The sequence below is a fragment of the Pundamilia nyererei genome, unplaced genomic scaffold (assembly GCF_000239375.1).
Source record: "Pundamilia nyererei isolate P.nyererei 1_Seehausen unplaced genomic scaffold, PunNye1.0 scaffold00080, whole genome shotgun sequence".
In the NCBI taxonomy this organism is placed as follows: Eukaryota; Metazoa; Chordata; class Actinopteri; order Cichliformes; family Cichlidae; genus Pundamilia; species Pundamilia nyererei.
The window spans coordinates 392,028-413,258 of record NW_005187481.1 but is presented as its reverse complement, the minus strand read 5'-3'; the positions used below and the strand labels follow the sequence as shown (position 1 = coordinate 413,258).

Here is a 21,231-nt window from a genome sequence, read left to right as displayed (position 1 = left end):
ACTCACGGACCGGTACCGGTCCGAGGCCCGGGGGTTGGGGACTGCTGCACTAGACAACTAGACACTCACTTTAAACCTGTGGGTTGAATTTTTTTTTTCCTAAATTTCTAGTCATCACTAGAGCAATGACACCTCGTTTGAGCCTATCCAACCTGAGCCAGAGTTGAACTGGTTCACACTGCAGCAGAGAAAGAACTTGCTCTATCTCTCTGCCACAAGACCTGTTTGCCACTGTGGTCTAAACTCTGGGAGATGCTCAGCGCTCGCCTGCCTGGGGAAGTAGTTATTGGTAACAAAAACCTGTCTACTTTCCACTTCACTTTCAGAAGCAGGCTGCCCTTGCCCAAGCCTGCAGTGGGCCAGAAAAAAAAAAAGGGGAACGAAAAAAAAAAAGACAAGGATGAAGAGAGAAAAAGGTATGGAAGGCAGAGAGAGAGAGAACGAGAGAGAGTGAGCAGGGTGAAGGGACACGGAGACATTTCTGTTTTATGGGAATGTTTCACTTAATCTCATAAAGGCAGCGTAAAAACCTCCATCTGTTTGCTAAGCAGTTCAAAAGAGACTCCACATGCCTCCGCTTGCTGCTATATAAAAACAACATTCTAATGCAGATCTTAAAGAGGGCCAACGGCTCAGCCTGCACAATGAGAGCTGGGATGTGCCAGACACGCCGATGGAGGATGGGATGGTGGAAAGAGAATTAGGTAGGTAAACAGGAGGGAATGTGAGCAGCACAGAGGGACCGCACAAGAAAAAAAAAAGATTTGAAAGAGGAAAATCAAAAGCAACAAATTTTTCTGCCAGCAGCCCTGCTTCTGACGCGGCAGACATGACCTTGAAGCAGGCGCAGTCAGGGTCATCGAGGGTCGCCCTCTGGGCCTCGCCTGCCACTCCCCTAAATCAACCCATTCACCTCCTCTGCTCCCTTCTCTTCTCCCTCTTCATGTTTCACTCTGAGACTTACCATTCGCCTTTGTCATTAATAGAGGAATGCCCTGGCAAGAATGACATCTTGTGGTTTATTGGGGCTCCTTAGCAGGGATTCAAGGACAGCACCTTTATATTCGCGGTCTTTGAAGATAAAAGCGGGCTTTCCCCTTCACAATAAAACCTTCTGCAGCAGACACAAGAATCATCAATCTCCAAATAAATATAAACCACAATATACGATAATAAACGACTTCTTTGATCCATTCAAACAAGACGGACCAAAATGCAGCGTCTCTGTAGTCAGGTTTTCCTGCACATTGGTGCCTCTGCACACCTCCAGGCCTCCTCTCCCCATAGCGGGGGCAAGACCAGGCCCGAACGCATCTGCTAAGCTATTTTGACGAGCCACCCTTCTAAAAAACTCCAGGGTTCAAAACTGCTGGAAGATCAAAGGACTAATACTTCAGTAATAATAAGTTACTGCCCTATGAACACTTCATTCATCAGGGAGAGGCAGTGATATAGTACAGTTGTAACTGCAGGGCCATTAAGCACTCATCATCCTATTTGCCATCCTCATGTGGAAAAACCTCTTCAGTGAGGACGCAGGATGAACTCTTGCCTGCAACGCCAAAAATCTCAACTGATAAGGAACTACACACCATCTCCCACCTTCCCTTCTTAGCAGCCAACCGAAGGTGTCTCCCAAGTGGTTGGCATTTTAATAACAGAAATTTGGCACAGTGCAGCATTATCTGGGCTCTGTCATTCTGTGCAAGCATGACACGGCGTCCTATTTTGAGCACAGCATTTTTGTCACATCATGCGTGCCAGCAACAGCCCGATGAAACCCTGACCCTCACACGCTCCCACTGAAGTAACAAGTGAGAGATGTGCTGCCCTAATATGAACGCTTTGAGACGCAAACGCTTTTCATTCCTTAAAATCGGGAGACATGTGAAAGGTAGGCGAATTTTGCCCTCAGGCAGCACATAAACAGCCTAGCGTGCATAGATGCTAATATGGGGGAAATGTATGATGCACGTGCAAGTTAAAATGCACATGTTCTTTTCCCTGCCTTATCTTACAGGGAATATATTAGATGGCTTTATTAGTAAACAAGTGTGTTCAGAAGCTGAGATGCATTGCTTAATGTGCAAATTGGGCCGATTTTAAGTTTCACTTGTATGTAAAAAATTTCAACCTGGTTTGATGGAAACATGCTTTTCAGCTGATTTCACAGAGCAAAGCGATTTGGTTTTTTTTGTTGTTGTTTTTTTAAAAAGCAAATGCAATTAGCTCAGTAAGCTTGAAATAACAAACTAAATGAATTTTGATCAGTGGCATAAGGATCCACCAAGTACCAGTAGCAGGTGCATGCAGGAAGTTTTGTTGGCGTAGTTTGGCCCATTGAACACACAGTTAAGTAATGGAGCAGCAGCTGGTGAGAGCAGTTAAGGTGCTTTGAAGCAGGTGTAATTTACAAAAACATGTGCCCGTTCTTCACATTGATAGGTCTATTGTAATTAAACCCAGAAATCAAAGACAATCCAGTTATTTGTGATTTCTGCTAAAATTTGCTAGCGGGGTTCTTCAAGCAGAAATAAAGCCAGCGTGAAAGTGGCACAAACTGCAGTTGCTAAAAAGAGTGAGTCACTCCTCACAGAGTCCCCATTTTAAAAGGCCATCTCTGTTTACAGGCTGATCCAATAAATGATTTTAGCCTCTCTTGGTTAATTTTCCTTTTCACAACAACTGTTTGGTAAATACATGACTTTAGACGAAGGAGACTGGGGGCGTGCCCCTTAGATTGACAGGCGAGACACAGAGAGCTCTAGGCAATCAATCTGGAAGGCCTCACCTCCGATAATGAGAGTCACTAAACTGGATCTCTTGGATGTTTGTTCTTTTGTTAGCATCATTAACTATAGCCTTTGCAAAAAAAGATTTGTGAAATTGTACTGTTTATTCACTATGCATGACGGCTCACTTTCATGTCTTCTTTCAGGTTGCTGTGACATGTTCAGGGTCATTACTGCTTTTTCCAGGGTTGTTACCAGGTTACTTTTTTAATGCATGCACCAAGTATTTAGAGTTAAAGACTTGCTTATGTGAGTAATACTTAGTGAAGTTTGTCCCCATTTCCCTCTGTGTAACATGTAAAAGAGCAACCAAGTCTGCATTTCCACTTTTCATACAAATATATAAGTCAGGAATATTAGGCAGACCCTGCTAAGAGGGACATATTTTACGATCCTCACACATCCACAAATATTTGAGAATCCACCTGTTCCTATTTTAGAGCAGTGTATCTCTATGGACATCTCACTGTTTGGGTACAAAAGTTTTGCGGTGCCATTAACGACAAACTCCAACTGGACCACAAAGGTTGTGTTAGCACCACATGCCTACAGTAACCAAGCCGGGCCAGGACACAGCCCCTCTATCATTTCAATGAGGGGAGCGAAAATAGGAAGGGCAGGAAAGTGAGAAAGTGGGACAACAAGCTGCTAATCGGTGGCCACTCAAAGCACATCGCAGCTAAAAGCAAACAGAACATCTTCCAGATCTTATGTGCATGTTGGGAGGGAGGGTCGGTGTTTAGCTTAGCAACGCTGGCATCGTCTTAGAAAGCCGACAAGATGTGAGAGAACCAGCGGGGAGAGAGCAGCAGGCAACAGGCAGGCAGGCGAATTACTCGCACCTCTGTGGCAGAGGTGATGACAACGGTGAACTGAGCTGAGCAGCAACAATGCTGACATCTGTGAGAATGTCTAACCTCAGACTTTTCTTGTTGTCAAGCTAAAATTTCCAGGTACCTGCAGACAGTAATATGCATGAAATTCTTCCCGCTTGCTTCCCAATGTGGCACCAATTTAAACAACTACTCAGCTTTCACCTATCTGCAGACTTCCTTGATTAATTAAGAAGTCAAAAGTGTCTCACTAAGAATCCAGCCCATTTTCATACCGTTCCCAGGTAAGATTAGAGGACCTAATCCGTACCATGTCCTGATGTCCTTTTTTGTCCCACCTGCTCACTTGAACAAGTGTTTTCAGCCTCTTGCAGGCGACCAAATCACCATTTCAAAATCCGCACGTGACTGTGAAATGTAAAGTACACCACCTGTTTTTGAAGTGGTGACAAAGAAAAAAGGAATGCACTTTCCCATTAAGTAAGGAAACCTGAAGTATTCTTCTCATTGTTAGGCAGCCCACAAAGCCCACCAACCCCGCCACCACCCCCAACACACACACAAACACACACACAATTAAGGTAAAATTAGAAAGCTTGTTCCAGAGCTTTCTAATCTGTCACCCTGATGGACAGAAACTTGCATTAAAGTGCACCACTAAACAATATAGATACTGCTACTCCCCTGTCCACATATCCCACCTTGTGTGTGGAATACTAACCAGACGGCAACCTCAGGTGGAAATTTCTTTCAGGTAACAGTGAGGAAGCACCAGCACTGACGGCACAGTATAACAAAAAAGTATAAATACAACATTTAAATGTTAGGCTAATGAGTGCAGCCATGGACTCATTGTCCATGTTCCCTTATCAAAGTTTTTTCCTGTCCTTGGAACAGCTGCAGATCTGCCCTCTCAGAATTTGTTTTCGGCTTCCTCCCTTATCCTATCGTACAGTTGCTGACCATTTACTCAGAGAGTGTGCCTGAGTATGGCTCTGCAAAAAGGAAGGGTGCACAGACCAAAATGACAGTGCTTTATACTGGAAAAAAAAGCATAGTGTTGTCCTCTAAAATGTCATGCTTAACCACTTCAAAGGTGCAAAATAACACAATCTATCATGCAGACAAACTCAAAGATCATCCTTTTTCTTATAAAGCATAAAGTACAAGTGACATGTCTGCCTTTTTTTGACAGAGCAGTCACCGTCAAGTCACAGAATCAGAAGCTATGCACATTCAACCTGTAGCTGTAGTATTGTTTATCCTGCTGTGCTAGACTACAAACAGAAGAGTGCAATTTTCTGCAGAAAAATGACAGGTTAAATGATGCAGAGTTTTCATTTTCAAGTGTTAATGGTGCTCACTTGTATCCCAAAAAACTAGCTAGTGCACATGACTAACCAGTTGGCATCTAAATACAACATAAATCGTTGTCTGGCAGTGTGCGCTTCACCCAAACTGCACCATGTGTGACTAAACAAAGCGCCAGTAAGTCCCAAAAACTACAAATCTCTAAATGGCTTCTATGCATACTTTCTACCTTTATATCAACCCTATAGGTAGAAAATTTGAAGCACAGACCTTCCAAGACGTTTATGTTCAGGTTTTGATTAGTGAAATTCAACCAATTAAGTCACAGTAGCTCCATCTTTTATATACAGTCTACTAGAGCTGCTCGATTATGGCAAAAATGATAATCACGATTATTTTTACTGAAATTGAGATCTCGATTATTTGACGATATTTATTTAACCCTTTAAGACCGACCATAGAACCAAGTCCGCCAGAGCTCATATTATTTTTTTACATGCTGTAGTGCCATTTGTGGGAGCATTTCAAGTTGCTATACAACTGTTATAGTCCATATTTTAATAATATGCATTAAGTCCATAGTAACTACATTAATTGCAAAAAAGTGTAATAAACTACAAAAAAATTTAAAATCGTTTTTGTTTTGTTTTTTACATATATTTCTACTTGGAGAAATTTAAGAGGTTTATCCCTCAAAACTTTAAACAGCATGTGCAATTCGAGTTCTAAGCATCCCAGAAACTATATAGAAAAGTCAAACATGACCAGTATAGGCTTTTAAGGCCTACAAGTAAAAAACTACATTTTCCGCAAAAATGACGTCACTTCCGGTTTCGGGCAGGAAATGGCGGACATGCGACAGTTCGCGCTGACGTCTGTTTCACTGTGGGAAGTGTTACAAACAGCTGATTGGAACGGCAAAGCGTGTTTCTGGAACATTATGTTTTTGTTCCTGCAAGTGCTTTTTATGCAGTTTTTGCAAAGCTTTATGTGGAAGGAAACCGTGACCGAGGACAAGCTGATGGCATCAGATGTAAGTACAACTCCTCCGGTTTCATATGCAAAACAAATTATTGCGCTAGCTTACGCGGTTCCGGTTCTACAGGGATTTAAAAATAGTTACACAAAACGGAGCGTGCTGCTCTGACCGGCTTTAAAGGGTTAACAATAACAATGTATTGAATAATGACTTTAAAAAAATAATATAAAATAGTGTGCAACACCACTGAAGTTTTTTTTTACCTCTCTTTTCAACCAACGCAGTCACTCTCCTCTCCAAATAACTTCTGCTTAGCTTTCCGAGCTTCCCTCGGGTCCTCTTAATCAGCGGTCTCCAACCTTTTTTGCGCCACGGACCGGTTTATGCCCGACAATATTTTCACGGACCGGCCTTTAAGGTGTCGCGGATAAATGAGGGAGGGGCTAATAATCGGCTCAGTCATTTTTAATGATCGTTGAAAGCCCAGATCGTAATCGTGATTAAAATTCGATTAATTGAGCAGCCCTACAGTGTACAGGTTCAATTTACTGTCAAAAGGACAACACCAGTTGCTGTCACGGCCAGCGGGGGCAGACCGTGTGGAGAGTGTGTGTGGTGGACCCAGGCGCGAACACAGGTGAGGAGACGGGAGTGAACTTAAACTGAAAACGAGCCTTTATTTTGGGCTGATGCAGAAGGGAGTAGACAAAACATAACAGGGACAGAGACTGCAACTAACCAAAAACCTAAACTGGAAAAACACTAACCTGACTGAAAGGCATAACTATGATCACTGTGAACAGAATGCTGTGCAGATGCATGGAAACTGAACCAAATGGCGTGACGAAACAGACATGAACATGACCTGCACGGAACCTCATCGTGCTGCTGCATGAAAAACAACATAAACCAAATGGCAAACATGAACTGCACAGAATCCTGAAAAACACTTAATTTGACCAGAGGGGAGGTACACAGACGATGCGACAACGAACAAAGGAAGACCGAGGACTTAAATAGACACATGAGGTGATCAGGGGAAGTGGAGACACATGAGAACACAGCTGACTCGAATGAAACATAATGACAATACAGGGGAGAGTAACACCAACTACAATGAACAAAGAACACCAGACTCTTACAAAATAAAACAGGAAACACGGAGACATAGACATGGAGATAAAACATGACATGAACCTAACATAACCACATGAAACATGACATGAACTTAACCGCATAGACATGAAACGTAGACGCAGGAACCAGGGAGACTGAGTACAGGCGGAGATGACAGAAATAACTAAGAAATAAGGTCTGAACAGCAACCTAGAATTTAACTAGATTGAAAATGAATACAAAAAAATGCATAAAACTCAAACACTGGGTCACACGACCCTGTACCGTGACAGTTGCAAACTAGCAGCTTCATCTGCAGCTGACTAACAACACTGTTTTCTTCAGCAACTTTGCAACATTATTGGTATCAACAATATCATAACATTTTTTGAGCATTTACTTTCCCAAATAGCTTATTTACTTTGATATTATGGCAATAAACCCCCAAAACTTTGAAAATGTTTTATTATGGAAAAACTGTGTACATCCTGTCCATTTTAGCCAATTCTTGATTGTTAACACAACCAATAACTGGAATGTGTCTACGTCACATGGTCTGACATAGTTCATTTCATACAGACGCAGTTAGTACGCAGGTGCAAACAAAACCTTTCTTCCTGTGATGAAACAACACCATACTAAGAAAGCCAACTGCAGCTGATGTTAACACAGTTTGGAGGAGGGGGGGCAGTGGAGTCATGATTCTGCTTGTGTAGGTGGATTAAAGGAACGGCCTGACAAAGGTGCCCATTGTTTGGCCTTATTAAAAGCCCTGCGAGTGTTTAACATTTGCATTATCATGAAAGGAACGAGAGACAGAGGACTGTGGCTCAGGCAAATAGCAACGCAGTCAGAACACCATCTGTCTCAAAGACAAAATAAATGAAATCCTTGGAGACGGGCTTATCAAAGTACAAATTACATCATGACCACAGTAATGAGTGCACTGACCTAAAAGACGGCAGCGGACTCAAAACTAAATACTTCCTACTGATTTATCTGCACAGTGATGTGGTGAACAAAGACACGGCCTAACTTTAGCAATGGGGAAAAGGGAGGAGAAAACGGAGGCATCTGGGTCACAAAGACAGGAACGTAGTCACTTTTTAAAAATCCCATCATTTCAAAAGATAAAGAATCGGATAGAGTGCAGTGTGGGTTTGTGCGTGTGGTGTACTTGAAAAGGCGAACAGTCAAAACTGGAGAAATATTTGAGATGTTTAACAGTGCAAGACTGCACAGTAACAAGGCCACCCTTTCACTGTGCTGCCTGATAAAAGGGAGTCTTGTTGGAGATAAGCCCAAAGCTAATTCTATATTACTTTTGAAGCACTCACATTAAAGATGAAATGATCAAAGCCCTGTAAACCTATCTCACAATGAGCTGATGGAATATTACCCTAAGGATAACAGGAAAAAACAGCCCTGTGTCTTTTGCATTGACAACTGAAAAACTGATTTTGAACTGTCCCCGCGTGGTTTCCAGACTTTTTATGTTGTGATTTAGAGTTTATCTCAAACTGGAAGCAGTAAAAATGTGACGCTGTCTGTGTTTTTGTGTGCTTCAAAGAATAAAAGACAAAAATTTAAGCTGCATGCAACAGGTTTAAGAGGTGCACAGTCCTTGCCGGTCGGCTTGTAATGTATGGCCAAGGTTGCAAAAGTTGGTATCCAGCTTTGAGTAGCTGAAGAAGGAAACAGAAAAGTCATAGTTTATCCCTTTGAAGGCAACTGAGCAACTGTCTGGCACAGACAGGCAAATAATGAATTTTCATGGGAGAGAAATCAAAGCAAATCCAGAAGTCTGCTAACGATGACGCATTTCATACCAGCCAAAATGTCCATTGTGTACCTGCTGCTTTTTGCATTTACTCTCAAAAGCTGAAATATCCTCTTTTTTCCAGATGTTCCTCTGTGTTACTCCTCCTCTACTTGTCTCAGATGAGCTGGAGATGTTGGACTCGGCTGCCAAAGTAAAAGCAGATAAAGGCAGCTGCCACTGCACTTCCAGCCAACGTCTTTGCTCAAAAAACAAATACGCCCGAAGTCAGCGTTGACCCCTACAGAGAATAACACACAAGGAGACAGAAACCACAACTCATTCTTCCATTAGTGGGTTTCCCTTGTTTTCAAAATGCTTCTTTTTACTGAGATTAAACTTCCTGGTCTGAAAGTTCAGGACACAAGAGGAGTGTTTATGGCATTATACTGTCACCAATTCTTTATGAAATCCCTCAATAGCAACAGAACTGAAGTTCTAATGCTGGCAACTGAGTCCCATAAGCAAACCAAACTTCAGTGGTCATTACGACCCAAATGTAACTTTTTTAATATTCTATTTTTTATTTTTTTTAATACTCTATCCTATTTTTCTGTGAACAGAACACAGAAAAATAGCTTAATATAACAAGCACTTACTAGTAAGTCTGTAAGCACCGAAAACATGGAGAAAGTTTATTTATTCTCATATTTTATTTACCTTTCCTGATCAGCAAACTGCAGAAAGTGACAAAAATTTCAATTTCTCTGATGTCAATTTAGGCTGCCTCCAAAAGTGAGTCAACTCCATATACCCCGTGTTAAACATGTTAATAGCTTTAGAGCAGACTAAACACATGCAGAGCTTGCTAGCAAAAAATCTTTTGGACTCTGTGGCTAATCTACCTCTTATTAAATATAACAAATCAAAAGGCTGTATTTTATTGTTGGTGATAGGTGTGAAAGCACTGCTCCAGGTGTCCTGGTGACTTAGTATAGATAGCAGGAGGAGCAGAAGCCTGGATGAAAATAAGGAGACAGCAGCCTATGATGCACCGCAATCTCGGTCCCACAGTCTGTGCACATCTGTTCCATAATCCATCTGCTCTTGGTTACTTTAGTTGGTTAAGTCGAACCAATGTAAGCCTCCATAAAATCCCACAAACCCCTTTATTCATGAGCGATTCTTGCCAGCTCTCTATCTACTCTGACAGCTTCAGTGACTCTACAGAAACCCGAAGGTTGCAGGTATCCGCTGCCTTCTCGCACCAGTAGTTTTGCACACTATCAAGCCACAATTATACACGGTGCTTCCACTTAAAATTCGGTGCAACAAGCACCAGGGTGTTTCAAAATAACCGCAGAAACCTTTTTTGGTTTTGTGCACTTCAAGCATGTTGTTTTTGATTTATTATTCCGCCGGCTCTACTGCAAGTCATGGGGCGTGCTCTATGCTGACACACTGTAAGCAGTTCACACAGTCTCATAAAAAAAGAAAAGAAAAATCCTAGATCAATTAAAACTTCTCTCCCTCAGGACCATCCATTCCTACAACTCCTTCCCTCCTTCCAAACAGGAGGTAACCAGGACGACAGCTGCACACATCAGCTTCTACTTAAAAAGTCTTTAATTGTCGCCTGGAGGTAGACATGTTGCTGCGATCACCAACATGATGCGACAGAGAGGGTTCAGGGTTCATTTTTATAGGCGCTGTTCCCCACAGGCAAAAGAGTGTTATTTTTAAAGTTTTTATTTATTTGTGGTGGATAACTTCCAGGATCAGGTTTGTGTCACAATCTGAAGATAACAAGTACATATTTAATTACTCAGACTGTCAGCAATGTTTTGGAGGGTTTTTTTGTATATAAAAAGAGTTCAAGTTAGAGAATCATTTTAGCACTGCATTTAGTTCCCGTTCATGTGTGAATACAGTATACACACTGCCGGACTTAAATGAATTATTGTGAGGACAAATAAAAATGGCATTTTCAGTGTATTCAAAAAGGTGAATGCTCATGTCGGTACACCTGAGTTGCAGTAGTTCCCACATGTTTCCTCTGAGAAAAGCTCACTATAGAATTCCCAAACTGGCAGTGAGTCATCACGGGGACGGTATTGTACTTAAAGGGGATAAAAGCCTAGCACACCCAATTTTAATGTATGTATGCATGGTAATGTATTCCTCCTGATCCCACCTGATACTAAGAAAAATCAGAGGTGCACCATAGTAAAACTGGATATGAGAACAACGAACTCTCTTTTGGCTCGTCCCATTAGACTGGAAGGATATGCTTGACCACCTTTAGTCTCCATCAAAAGCTTCACTTAAACTGCATCCACATCATGTAGTTTAACTCTTGTTAAACGCCACCAAGTGAGAAAAAATATATACGGTACTTGGAATTACAAGATCAGTACTTTCTAACTCACAATACAGGTGAAAAGAACTACACAGTCGCTAGCTTCACCTCCACTGACTGTCCCCTCTGTTTTTATAGGGTTGGTGTCATTGGAGCATTTTAATTGCACTATCTGGGAAATTTTATGACCCGCTTTGAGGTTTAAAACTGTCCGAACTGTCCGTCTGTGCTTCGGTTTTACCGAGTGAAATTCTACTATTTTGTGGTGGTGGCTACATCCATCTTTTAGCTACAGTATATGGGTTTACCCCAATTTTTATATATTAGCAGGTCAACATTTGCTTATTAGCACAAAATGCTAATAAGCAATAATAATAAGCACAGTCCATTCACAACGTATTTGAGACCCTTGAGACCAGTTGTCTTCCTAACATTAACATATTTAATGTATTGTTAATGCTGCCCTCTGGCATATTTCAGTTAGACCAAAGTAGTAGAGAGACTGACAGACAAGCACAATGATCCACAGAACGATGTTGCTATCATATATTTTTCGAGCACCAGTCACAAACAGTATAATCGAACTGATGCCAGGCGATTCACTACATTAGGCAAACACAGTCAGTGTCACCTGACTCTTGACCCATCTGACTGGCATTGTGTTTGTGCCAGATAAAATTTGCAAAAACATACTCGAATTCATGTGGCCTAGTAATACGCATCCACACACACACACACACACACACACACACACACACACACACACACACACACACACACACACACACACACACACATAAAAGCCCCAGTTAAAGAAAACAGGATTACTGAACAATCAGGCCAAGAAGCCTTTTCATCTGAGAGGAGCAGAATCAATAAGCAAGGCTTTCTATGAGAGTCAACAAGTCCAGACATGGGCCAAACTCAATCACTGTAAGAGCTGTTTTCACAAAACCACTTCGTGTTCATCGGGTTTCACAGAGGTGAAGTTTGAGTGGGAGAATATCCGCACTTTCAAAAAGCACAGATTACACCATTTATTCAGAGTAAATTAAGCTTGGTGTGGAGTTTAGTCTAGTACTCCTGGCACCACCGCAGTGCCTTTTCTCTGAATCACGTGTTGCCCTGTGACTTAAGCCTGAGAGCCTTTCCATGGCTTCAGTGTAAAGTGAAACAAGCAGACAGCAAACAGATTGCTTCTACCATAGCACAACATGCAGGAAGAGAGAGCTTGTGGCCTCTGCTTGTTTCGCATTTTGCAATGATGCAAAACCACTGGAGCAGTGAACAGTTCTGATTCAGACATTTGCAAATAGCTGCAACAGATGGATGGGACATAACTGTACAAAGAGAAAGCTTTCCCCCTTTTTTATAACTTCTATTAAACATGTTTAAGTTCACTTTGTAAAGTTCATCCATCCATTTTTTTCCACTTTTCCAATTCGGGGTCGTGGCGCAGGCTGGAGCCATTCCCAGCTGCCATAGGGCAAGAGGTGGGGTTCACGTTGAACAGGTGTGTTGCAGGGATAACGAACTTACTAATGAACTTACTGATTCAGAACAGCTCAATTTATCATTAATACACTGTCTCTGCCTACACTGAAAATCCCTTTCAGCTATTAAAAATGCAGCATGTGGGATTTAGTGGTATCTTGTGGTGAGGTTGCATACTGCAACCAACTTAATACCTCTCACCTCATCCTGTCCTTGCAAAATGAGAACCTACAGTAGTACCCTCACACAAATTCAAAAACAACCCTCTCAAGAAGGTATTTGGTTTGTCCAATCTGGGCTACTGTAGAAACAATACTGGTGTGGCATGGCAGACTCGTTGGAAGAATACCCTCTGAAACAGAGTTGCAGAGTTTATTTTTATTTTACAGAAACATTTTTTAACCAATACATGGCAGACGGTGAAGTCAGGCTGAAAAACTCCTACAAGAAGCTGTTAAAATATTTGAGTGTATAAGGGTTGAGAATAAAACCCTCATCTCTATGTTCAATTAAAATGTTAAAAAAAAATCATAATAATTAATCATTCTTAATAATTTATGAAATTGACCTCGTTCTAGCTTTCTTTGTTTTATGTTGTATATGTACTGTTACACTGCTTGGCCAAAGTCTCATATAATGAAGTCACTGTATGTAGAAGTTTTTTGGGGTTTTTTGGGTGGGGTGGGGGGCTCTTGGCTCTTTATATACAGGTCCTTCTCAAAAAATTAGCATATTGTGATAAAGTGCATTATTTTCTGTAATGTACTGATAAACATTAGACTTTCATATATTTTAGATTCATTACACACAACTGAAGTAGTTCAAGCCTTTTATTGTTTTAATACTGATGATTTTGGCATACAGCTCATGAAAACCCCAAAATTCATCAGTTACCTCACAGTAGTAATGAGGTCTCCTTGTCTCTCGCTGTTAATGTTTTTGTCTCACTAGTTTTCTTGCTTTCAATTAACCTCACCTGCAGTGTAATCTACTGGATGCTGGCTGCACCTGCTAACATTCACCAAGCCTGCTTGGAAACTCCTGGAAAAATGCTACTACTCATGGGACTCACCTGCCTGCAGTCACTCCTGGATTCCTGGAATCACCAGTTTGGGAAATCTGGAACCTTTCATGCATCCCACCATTCAGATAGATGCTCACTCTATCCCTAACCCCCACATGCAAGTAAGCCTAAACTGATTAAATTCATACTCACCTTCAGCCACCCGTGCAGCTCTGGATCTAACCACCCTCTCCTATATTTCAGTGCCTCCACGTCAGAGAACCTTGCTGCCTTTCTCTCGTCGCTCTTTGTACATATTCCCGTAAAACATCAGCTTTTTTTGTTCATTTAGTCTGTCAGTCACACACTCCTATGACATAATGGAAATGAGCATACAAGGTTTCCCAATATCAGTTTTTGTTTCGCACTGAGTAACAATCAAGGGAAAATGACCCTGATTTTTACAGCATTGTACTTTTAACATAGACTTTAAATCACTGAGGTAGAGGCACACATGTTCTTATTCACGTCATACAAGTTCATGAATGTATTTGAGAGATGGTCAGCAATGCTGGAAGTATCGCAGCGCGAACTGCTGCAAATCAACAAGGAAATCTCCCTGCAAGGTTGGATATAAGAATCCCTGAAAACCAAAATAAAAACAAGGAATAACAATGAAATACTATCCTTCGGGGTTTCGAGCGTCACTTTGTTTGCTTTATGCTCTATTCTGAGTGTGCATAGTGCAATCCGAACCCTCTGCGGCCGTCAGAGTATCTATAGATCGCCGAGGCGGGTTTACACTCAGACTTAGCTGTAAACAAGGCCATCCAGAGACCATGGCTGACCCAGCACCGCACATCCCCAAATATCTGATTCATCCCTTCAAAAGGCCAAGAGCAAACTTCTCAGCAGCTGCATGCTGAATCCCCAATAAATCCACCGGACCAAAAGCTTTGAATCGTGCTATGAAAACGAGGATGCAGGTGGCTGGAGTGGAGTTTAGTGCAATACATACTTTCCAGACAAGCCAAACAAAGCACACACACACACACTTCTCTCCTTCCTCTTTCCCTTGCTTCTCAAAGGCGATTTGCAGGGAGGAAGAAAGCACTCGGAAGCGGCGGCCTTTTGTTCCCCGATACTTTTGCATGAGGGAGGAGAGTATGTTTTGTTTATGGGACAACACAGTGTTGCCATTAAGGCTTTAATCAAAACTGTTTTCTGCAGTCAGCCTGGAATGACACCCCTGTTTCTCCGATTTGGTTCCCACCGGAGGAGCAAACAGGAGGAGGAAGAAAGGAGCGGGGAATGTGGGAATGTCTCTACATCGTCGCCACGGCGGGCAGCTCCTAAACATGGCTTTAAATTAGGGGAAAAGAAAACACAAGCTAAAAAAAGGCAGGCGCTTAACTATACTCCTGCCTGCTAATTTGTCACCACTTGAAAAACGGGGGAAAAAATAGCAACAGTTTTAAATCACACTATTTTAAAGTCAGGGTATGCCAGCCAGTGTGTATGGTAGAATGCTTAAACACAAGGGAGATTTAGGTCACCTCCGTCAAAGTTACACATACATCTGAACCACTGTCGGTGGACTCTATGGAGTTCTGGCTGCGTTCATATTAGAGAGAAGCAGAAATGGAGAACACTCAGTGTCTGGTTCTGGTTGGCTGGCTGGGATCTGACTAGTGACAGCTGGGGCTTGAAAGCCTTACATCCAAAGCCAGGGCTCGATGCCACTTGCTACATAGCAGCGCTGAGCTAAGCCCACCCCCTCCTGTCCAAGCCCTCACTCAAAAAGATCACTGTACTGGACAAAACATCAGGCTGCTGCCAAATAAAGGATCATCTCTTTAAAGTCAGAGAGCGGGAGGGGTGCTGGAGGCAAGACGAAATGGCAGTACGGTCGATCTGTCTGCTGCCACGTCTGAGACAAGGAAAGGGGTCACGGAGAGAGGAGTTTCTCAGACCATTAAACAAACAAACAAACAAACAAACAAACAAAAAGCTAAATTCAACACCACCTGTGTGTCAGTGTGCGCAATCCATACCTTGTCGGGCAGTGGCAGACAGTGATGTACCCTGTGCTCCAGTTTGACGATGGTGATGAAGTCACTCTCTTGTCGTTCATCCTCACTTGTGTTGCAAAGAGACAGAGGATGATACTGCAAAAAAAAAGGAGAGAGAGCAAGGGGTTAGCAATATTTTTTCTTTGCAGTACTTGCTACAATGCACACTCCAGAAGCACGAGCACAAAGTACACAAACAATGAATCTGGGAATGATGTACGACTTAAATGGTAAATGGCCTGCATTTGTATAGCACTTTTCTAGTCCCTAAGGACCCCAAAGCGCTTCACACTACATTCAGTCATTCACCCATTCACACACACACACATTCACACACTGGCGATGGCAAGCTACATTGTAGCCACAGCTGCCCTGGGGCGCACTGACAGAGGCGAGGCTGCCGGACACTGGCGCCACCGGGCCCTCTGACTTACTGAACTTTCTTTAGAAATGATGTAAATGAGGCAAAATTACTCAATCACACTGAGTGCATGCAGAAGCAGTAGAGACAATTTAAGGCATTAACTATTACAGAATCACCAAAGCTTTCTGATATATTCAGGTGTAGTTTGGTGGGGGTTTTGGCATTACAGGGGCCTACTTATATTTAGATTTAATTTTTTTAAATTAAATAGTAGATAAATAACTCATAGTGTTATCATATCTACATTTTTCCATATCTACCCAAAAGACAACCTAAAGTGTGTGACCTCAAACCAAAAGCAAAAAAGAAAAAGAAATTTTCACAAAGATGCTTTAAAAGACAGTCTGCACAAAAATGCTAAAGCTCTTTTTCACACCACTAGAGAACAACACTTGCAATTTATGGAAGCCTTTATGTGTTAAATTAAATGGTTTCTTCCTAAACCATAGCCAGGCTGACATCAAGAGGAAAACTTTGGCACCCTACGAAATCAATGACATGGATGGCAGTATTCACTCCCACTTAAAGCCTTGAGGACTGAAAGAATGAGAGATAGTCAATCTTTAGTGGAACATTTGATCCCTTCTGAAAGGAAGGAAATTCTGAGCTGCTGAAAGGCTGCATTTAAGAGCTCAAGGGATCGCAGCAGTGCTTGCAAGTCACAGACATGCTGTCACGGGCACAGGGAGTTGCACGGCAGTCGGGAAAACAGCATCGCTAATTTGCCTGGCTGACATGAATGATAACACCTCAGGTACAGGTCCTTAAAGTTCACAGATCACTCTGCAGCACCCGGTCCCTGGGGTTCCTCCCTAGCCCTGTCTTGGCCTGTCCTTTCCTAGCCCTGCTATGAGCTCGTCCCAGCCTGGTTCTGCCACGGAGGGCCTCTTCATGTGGCTGTGGGCTGAGGTAATGGGGCTCCCCCTCATCTCACCCAGCGGAAATCCCTAAATTAAAAAGACCCAAGGGTGACATCAACAGCTGGCATAATGACGTAATGTCCCGCAAAGGGCTGTTGCATGTCTGTCAGAGGGTGAAACAGAGAAACAGAGAGAGACGAGAAGAAAGCAAGCAGAATCGGGGAATCAGGGTGGGATAAAAGAGAAACACAGGGGGTGGACCTTCATCACAGCGGCTGTTCAACGCAATGGATTAAAATGAAATAATGCAGAATGTTATCGAGATATCGGCTGTGATCATTGGCATAAGAAACACCAGCATTGATGCTAAATGTCTGCCTAAGATGCAGACAACATGACAGAAGAAGTGCATTAACATAGTCACTGTCCGCTGTTTTAAGGGGTCCGGTTCCAGATGTAAATTTCCAATTCATTTTCTCTTCTGATGATTCACAAAATCCTTGGATCACAAGTTTTAAGCCAAGCCAACCAGCTATGAGGTGAATCATAAAAAGATTTTGATCTGGATAAAAAGAATAAAGGGAAATAAAAAAAAGACTAAGGTACAAGACTGTGTGCATAACGACTGTAATTTTAACAGAGAAGGAACTACTCATCCCACAATGCACTGCAAATCCCAGATTCCACAATGAACAACGTCCAGCCTTCTTGAATGTAATCCTTTTCATTATTGTGTTGTATAATAATAGATTTTATTATATTTTGTAATTTGTGTGTGTGTGTGAGTAGTAAAGTTTTGCACTCTCTTCTTTTCCACCTGCCTGTTTTCACTCTCTCTGTGTTTATACTGCACTTTGCATTTAATCATTAATTACTATTATTCTCTGGCTCTCTTCCACATTTGTCCTATTGTCCAATATAACACAGACATGCGACTCCTTTAGGAGCACACACCATCATTTCATCACGTTGTAGCTTATAGTAAGTCTGCTTTGGATCGTTATGTTATGTCTCATAACCTAAAATCCTATGGAGACTATGAATGGGATGTTGAATGTTCTTCAAGAGCCATTCCTGAAGACTACTCAAAGAAATGACAAGAAAGATTGTCTAAGACCCTTCAGGCTGTGTTGGGGAATAAAAATGGTCATACCAAATACTGACTTTCAAGCTCATCTGTTCGTTCATATACTCTATTCCCATGAATGTGTTGTTTCACATGTTTTGCTGCAGCTACTTTCCATTTTCCTAGTCAAATATAATGACTAATTAGCACTTCAGTGGCAACCAAAACAGTGTGTGGTGGTACTCAACATCCACTTTTAAATGTACTGAAATGAAAGCATCTAGAAGATGACAGGTTTGCTTGACCTCACAAACAGAACCTGTTGTGAATTCTCAGACCCTTGCATGTTTCCTTAATGGCAGCCACTGTTCAATAGAAAGGCAGGCAACAAGACAGCATGGACTCTTGGCCAGCCTCGCATGCAGGGCTGCCAGCTGCCTCTACCAGTCTGCATTTACTAGGCCCAAATTAGAGGCCTACAGTTGAATTTGGCCTTTAACAAAGAAAAAGAAAGAAAATAAAAAACAAAAATCCTTTAATGACACAACTTCACAGATGTCATGACCTCTGCTCATTTTTGCTAACGGCTGCTTGGAAATGACGAGAAGAGCTGCATTCAGAGTCTGATTTTACAGTAAAATTACAACACTCATTTGATTCTTAAGGCTTATATGATCGTGTCTGGCTCTTGCCATGACATTAAACATGTTGATGCATGGGAGTGTACAATCGTAACTACTAAAGCAGATAATAATCCCAAAGCTGAGCCAAGCAGGCTCATAAGGAGTGGCTGCTTTTAGTTTCCTCTTTCTGATGCTCTGAGGGCAACCACCTCGATGGTCACAGTGTCTATGATTTGCATAGTCGGCAAGACTAAGCATTATCTTCTATTTTAGATATGCCCACACAACTTATGATCGGATGGCTGTGAACGCTCCCTGTGCCACCATTGGTACCATTTACCACTTCGAAACACTCCGCTGCTGGACTATAAACAGCAACCAAGACAGACTGAAATGTCTTCATTTGGTTTTTGTATGGCCCTGAGAAAAAGGGGCCTGGGAAACCAAATCACTGAGCCTCTATTTCACAGGCACTAGAAACCACAGGGCACACAAACAGTTCCCCACAGACTGTTAACAATGCTCACTCCTCCATTCCTCCTCCTCCTCCTCATCTGTCTAGATCTGTTGCAAAACTGACGAGGACATGTCCCTCGGTTCCTTTGTAGCCACGATTAAAGGCATTCCTTTCCAGCTCAATCAAAGACTACCCCCAAAATATTCCCAGGCATGAATTTAACAGCCTCAAAAACAAATACATGGAAAGAAAAAGGGGAAAATAAATAGTAGCTACAGTGAGAAGTCAATAATATTTTTTCCCCTCACTTAGCCCTGCGGATCTTCTTTTTTCATCTGCCAATAACCAGCAAGCGAGCGTTCTAGTTCATCTGTTGCCAGCAGGGAATCGGGCCTATGCAGTTATGTCAGTGTGCGTTAAAAGGGGGAAACAGAAAAGGCTTGCACCTCTTATCAAGCTACCGGTCAATTAACAGCTGTGCAGGTCACAGGGCTTCTGAAAAACTGGTGGCCAATCAAAATACATGCTTGTTTAGTAGGAAGTGAAACAAACACTCCAGTAAGTGCTTTTTCTGTTGTATCACTCGAGACTAGGAGTGAGGAAGGTAAAAGGTTTAATCAATTGAACTCTGCCTCAGGGCCTAGAAAGCCTGCCAAGTTAGAGAATATCAAGGAAGAATTCAATCAACTCTGCCACATGCAAACATGCAGATACACACACACCCAGTGGGTGAATACATTTTCAATGCCAGCTGATAGGGTGAGAAAAAAGTCAGCATGTGATCCAGTTTTGTTTTTTTTATTGTGACCACAGCTTTTTGTTTCTAAAGTTAACCATGTTCTAAACTGCTATTCAAAGTGATACTCAATACTTGTTTGCACGACAGGTCTAATTAGACTCGCTTCTCTCGGCAGACGAAGGCAAATGTTTGTTTAAGCAACAGGCAACAGGTGTTGTGGATGCTACGTGACCCATTAAGCTAATTTCCAGCTCCATATTTTTATTCTTGGACTATGCTGAAGTAGCTTTGCTTGATTTACACTTGAAAATAATCCCTTCTATGCTGTGCATATACTGTTCATCCAAGCTCTTTTAAGTACTCTCCCCTTCAGCCAATTTCCTGTTTGGCTCCACTTTGCAAACAGAAGGTTATTATATTATATTATAGTTATTATATAACTAATTATATTAATGATATTCTACAATAACAGGAAAAAAAACAGTGAAAATGAGCATTCCGAACAGTTAGAAGCCTGAGCTACTGTAACAGTGTATATAGAACACTATAAAAGGGAAATATATAGAGGTCCTCTTCAGAAGAAAAGGAAGCCTGAGTTGGCACGAAAGACTGAAACGTTGACCCTTTGGGAGCACATCAGGTAGCACGTTTGCTTTAATTCTGTGTGTGAGAGCATCGGCAAATGAGTGAGAGCATAGCTATGTATTGTTGCTAGAGGCACCTGAACATGTGCTTGCATGTGAACCTCTGTGTGCAAAAGTTTATGCCTGCTGATCGACAATTTTGGTTCTGCAGAGGAGTGAGTAACTCATCTCTGGGTGCAGGAGCGTGTGTCGGAATCTCAGCAATTGCTGTAGGGGTGGGGGGCGCTGAAAGTCTAGGCGCTGAGCCTTTTCTCAAATGTCAAATCCTTTCCCTGTATCAATAATCGTAACACACACACTGTGGTCAGTGCCATAGATAACACAGATACACACTGCTCAATCAGACTTCATGTATCTACACTAATTAGATTTACATGAAAGACATAAGAGCAGTGCCCAGCGCTGAGGGGAGCAGAGCGTTCTTTCTCTGTCGGAGCATCTGGAAAAGTACACCCTGAGGCCCTCGCCTTGTCTCTCTTTGCAAATGCAAACGAACAGAAGGTATTACTGCTTTGGTCCTATCAAAACAAAAGACGTGTCATCTTTCCTCCCGCTTTATTGACAGTGTCAGACCCATATCCAGTAACGGTTACCACAGAGAATGACTTGGGGAAACACGATCCCATAATGAGGCCCAAATAATTACCACCAGCCCCAAATTTGCCCGGGCTCTTTCTTTAAGTACGAATACCCCCCCCCC

The 21,231-nt window shown here is 42.1% G+C and overlaps 1 protein-coding gene across 2 annotated transcripts in view; it reads right to left on the bottom strand.

Moving 5' to 3' along the window:
• LOC102211796 (E3 ubiquitin-protein ligase RNF43-like) overlaps nt 1-21,231 on the bottom strand; it is a 121,982-nt gene that overhangs the window by 16,123 nt on the left and 84,628 nt on the right. For both annotated transcript variants that reach the window (XM_013912095.1, XM_013912094.1), the window contains exon 6: nt 15,701-15,814. In XM_013912095.1, coding sequence (XP_013767549.1) covers nt 15,701-15,814 — 114 coding nt within the window. The remainder of the gene's footprint in view (nt 1-15,700; nt 15,815-21,231) is intronic.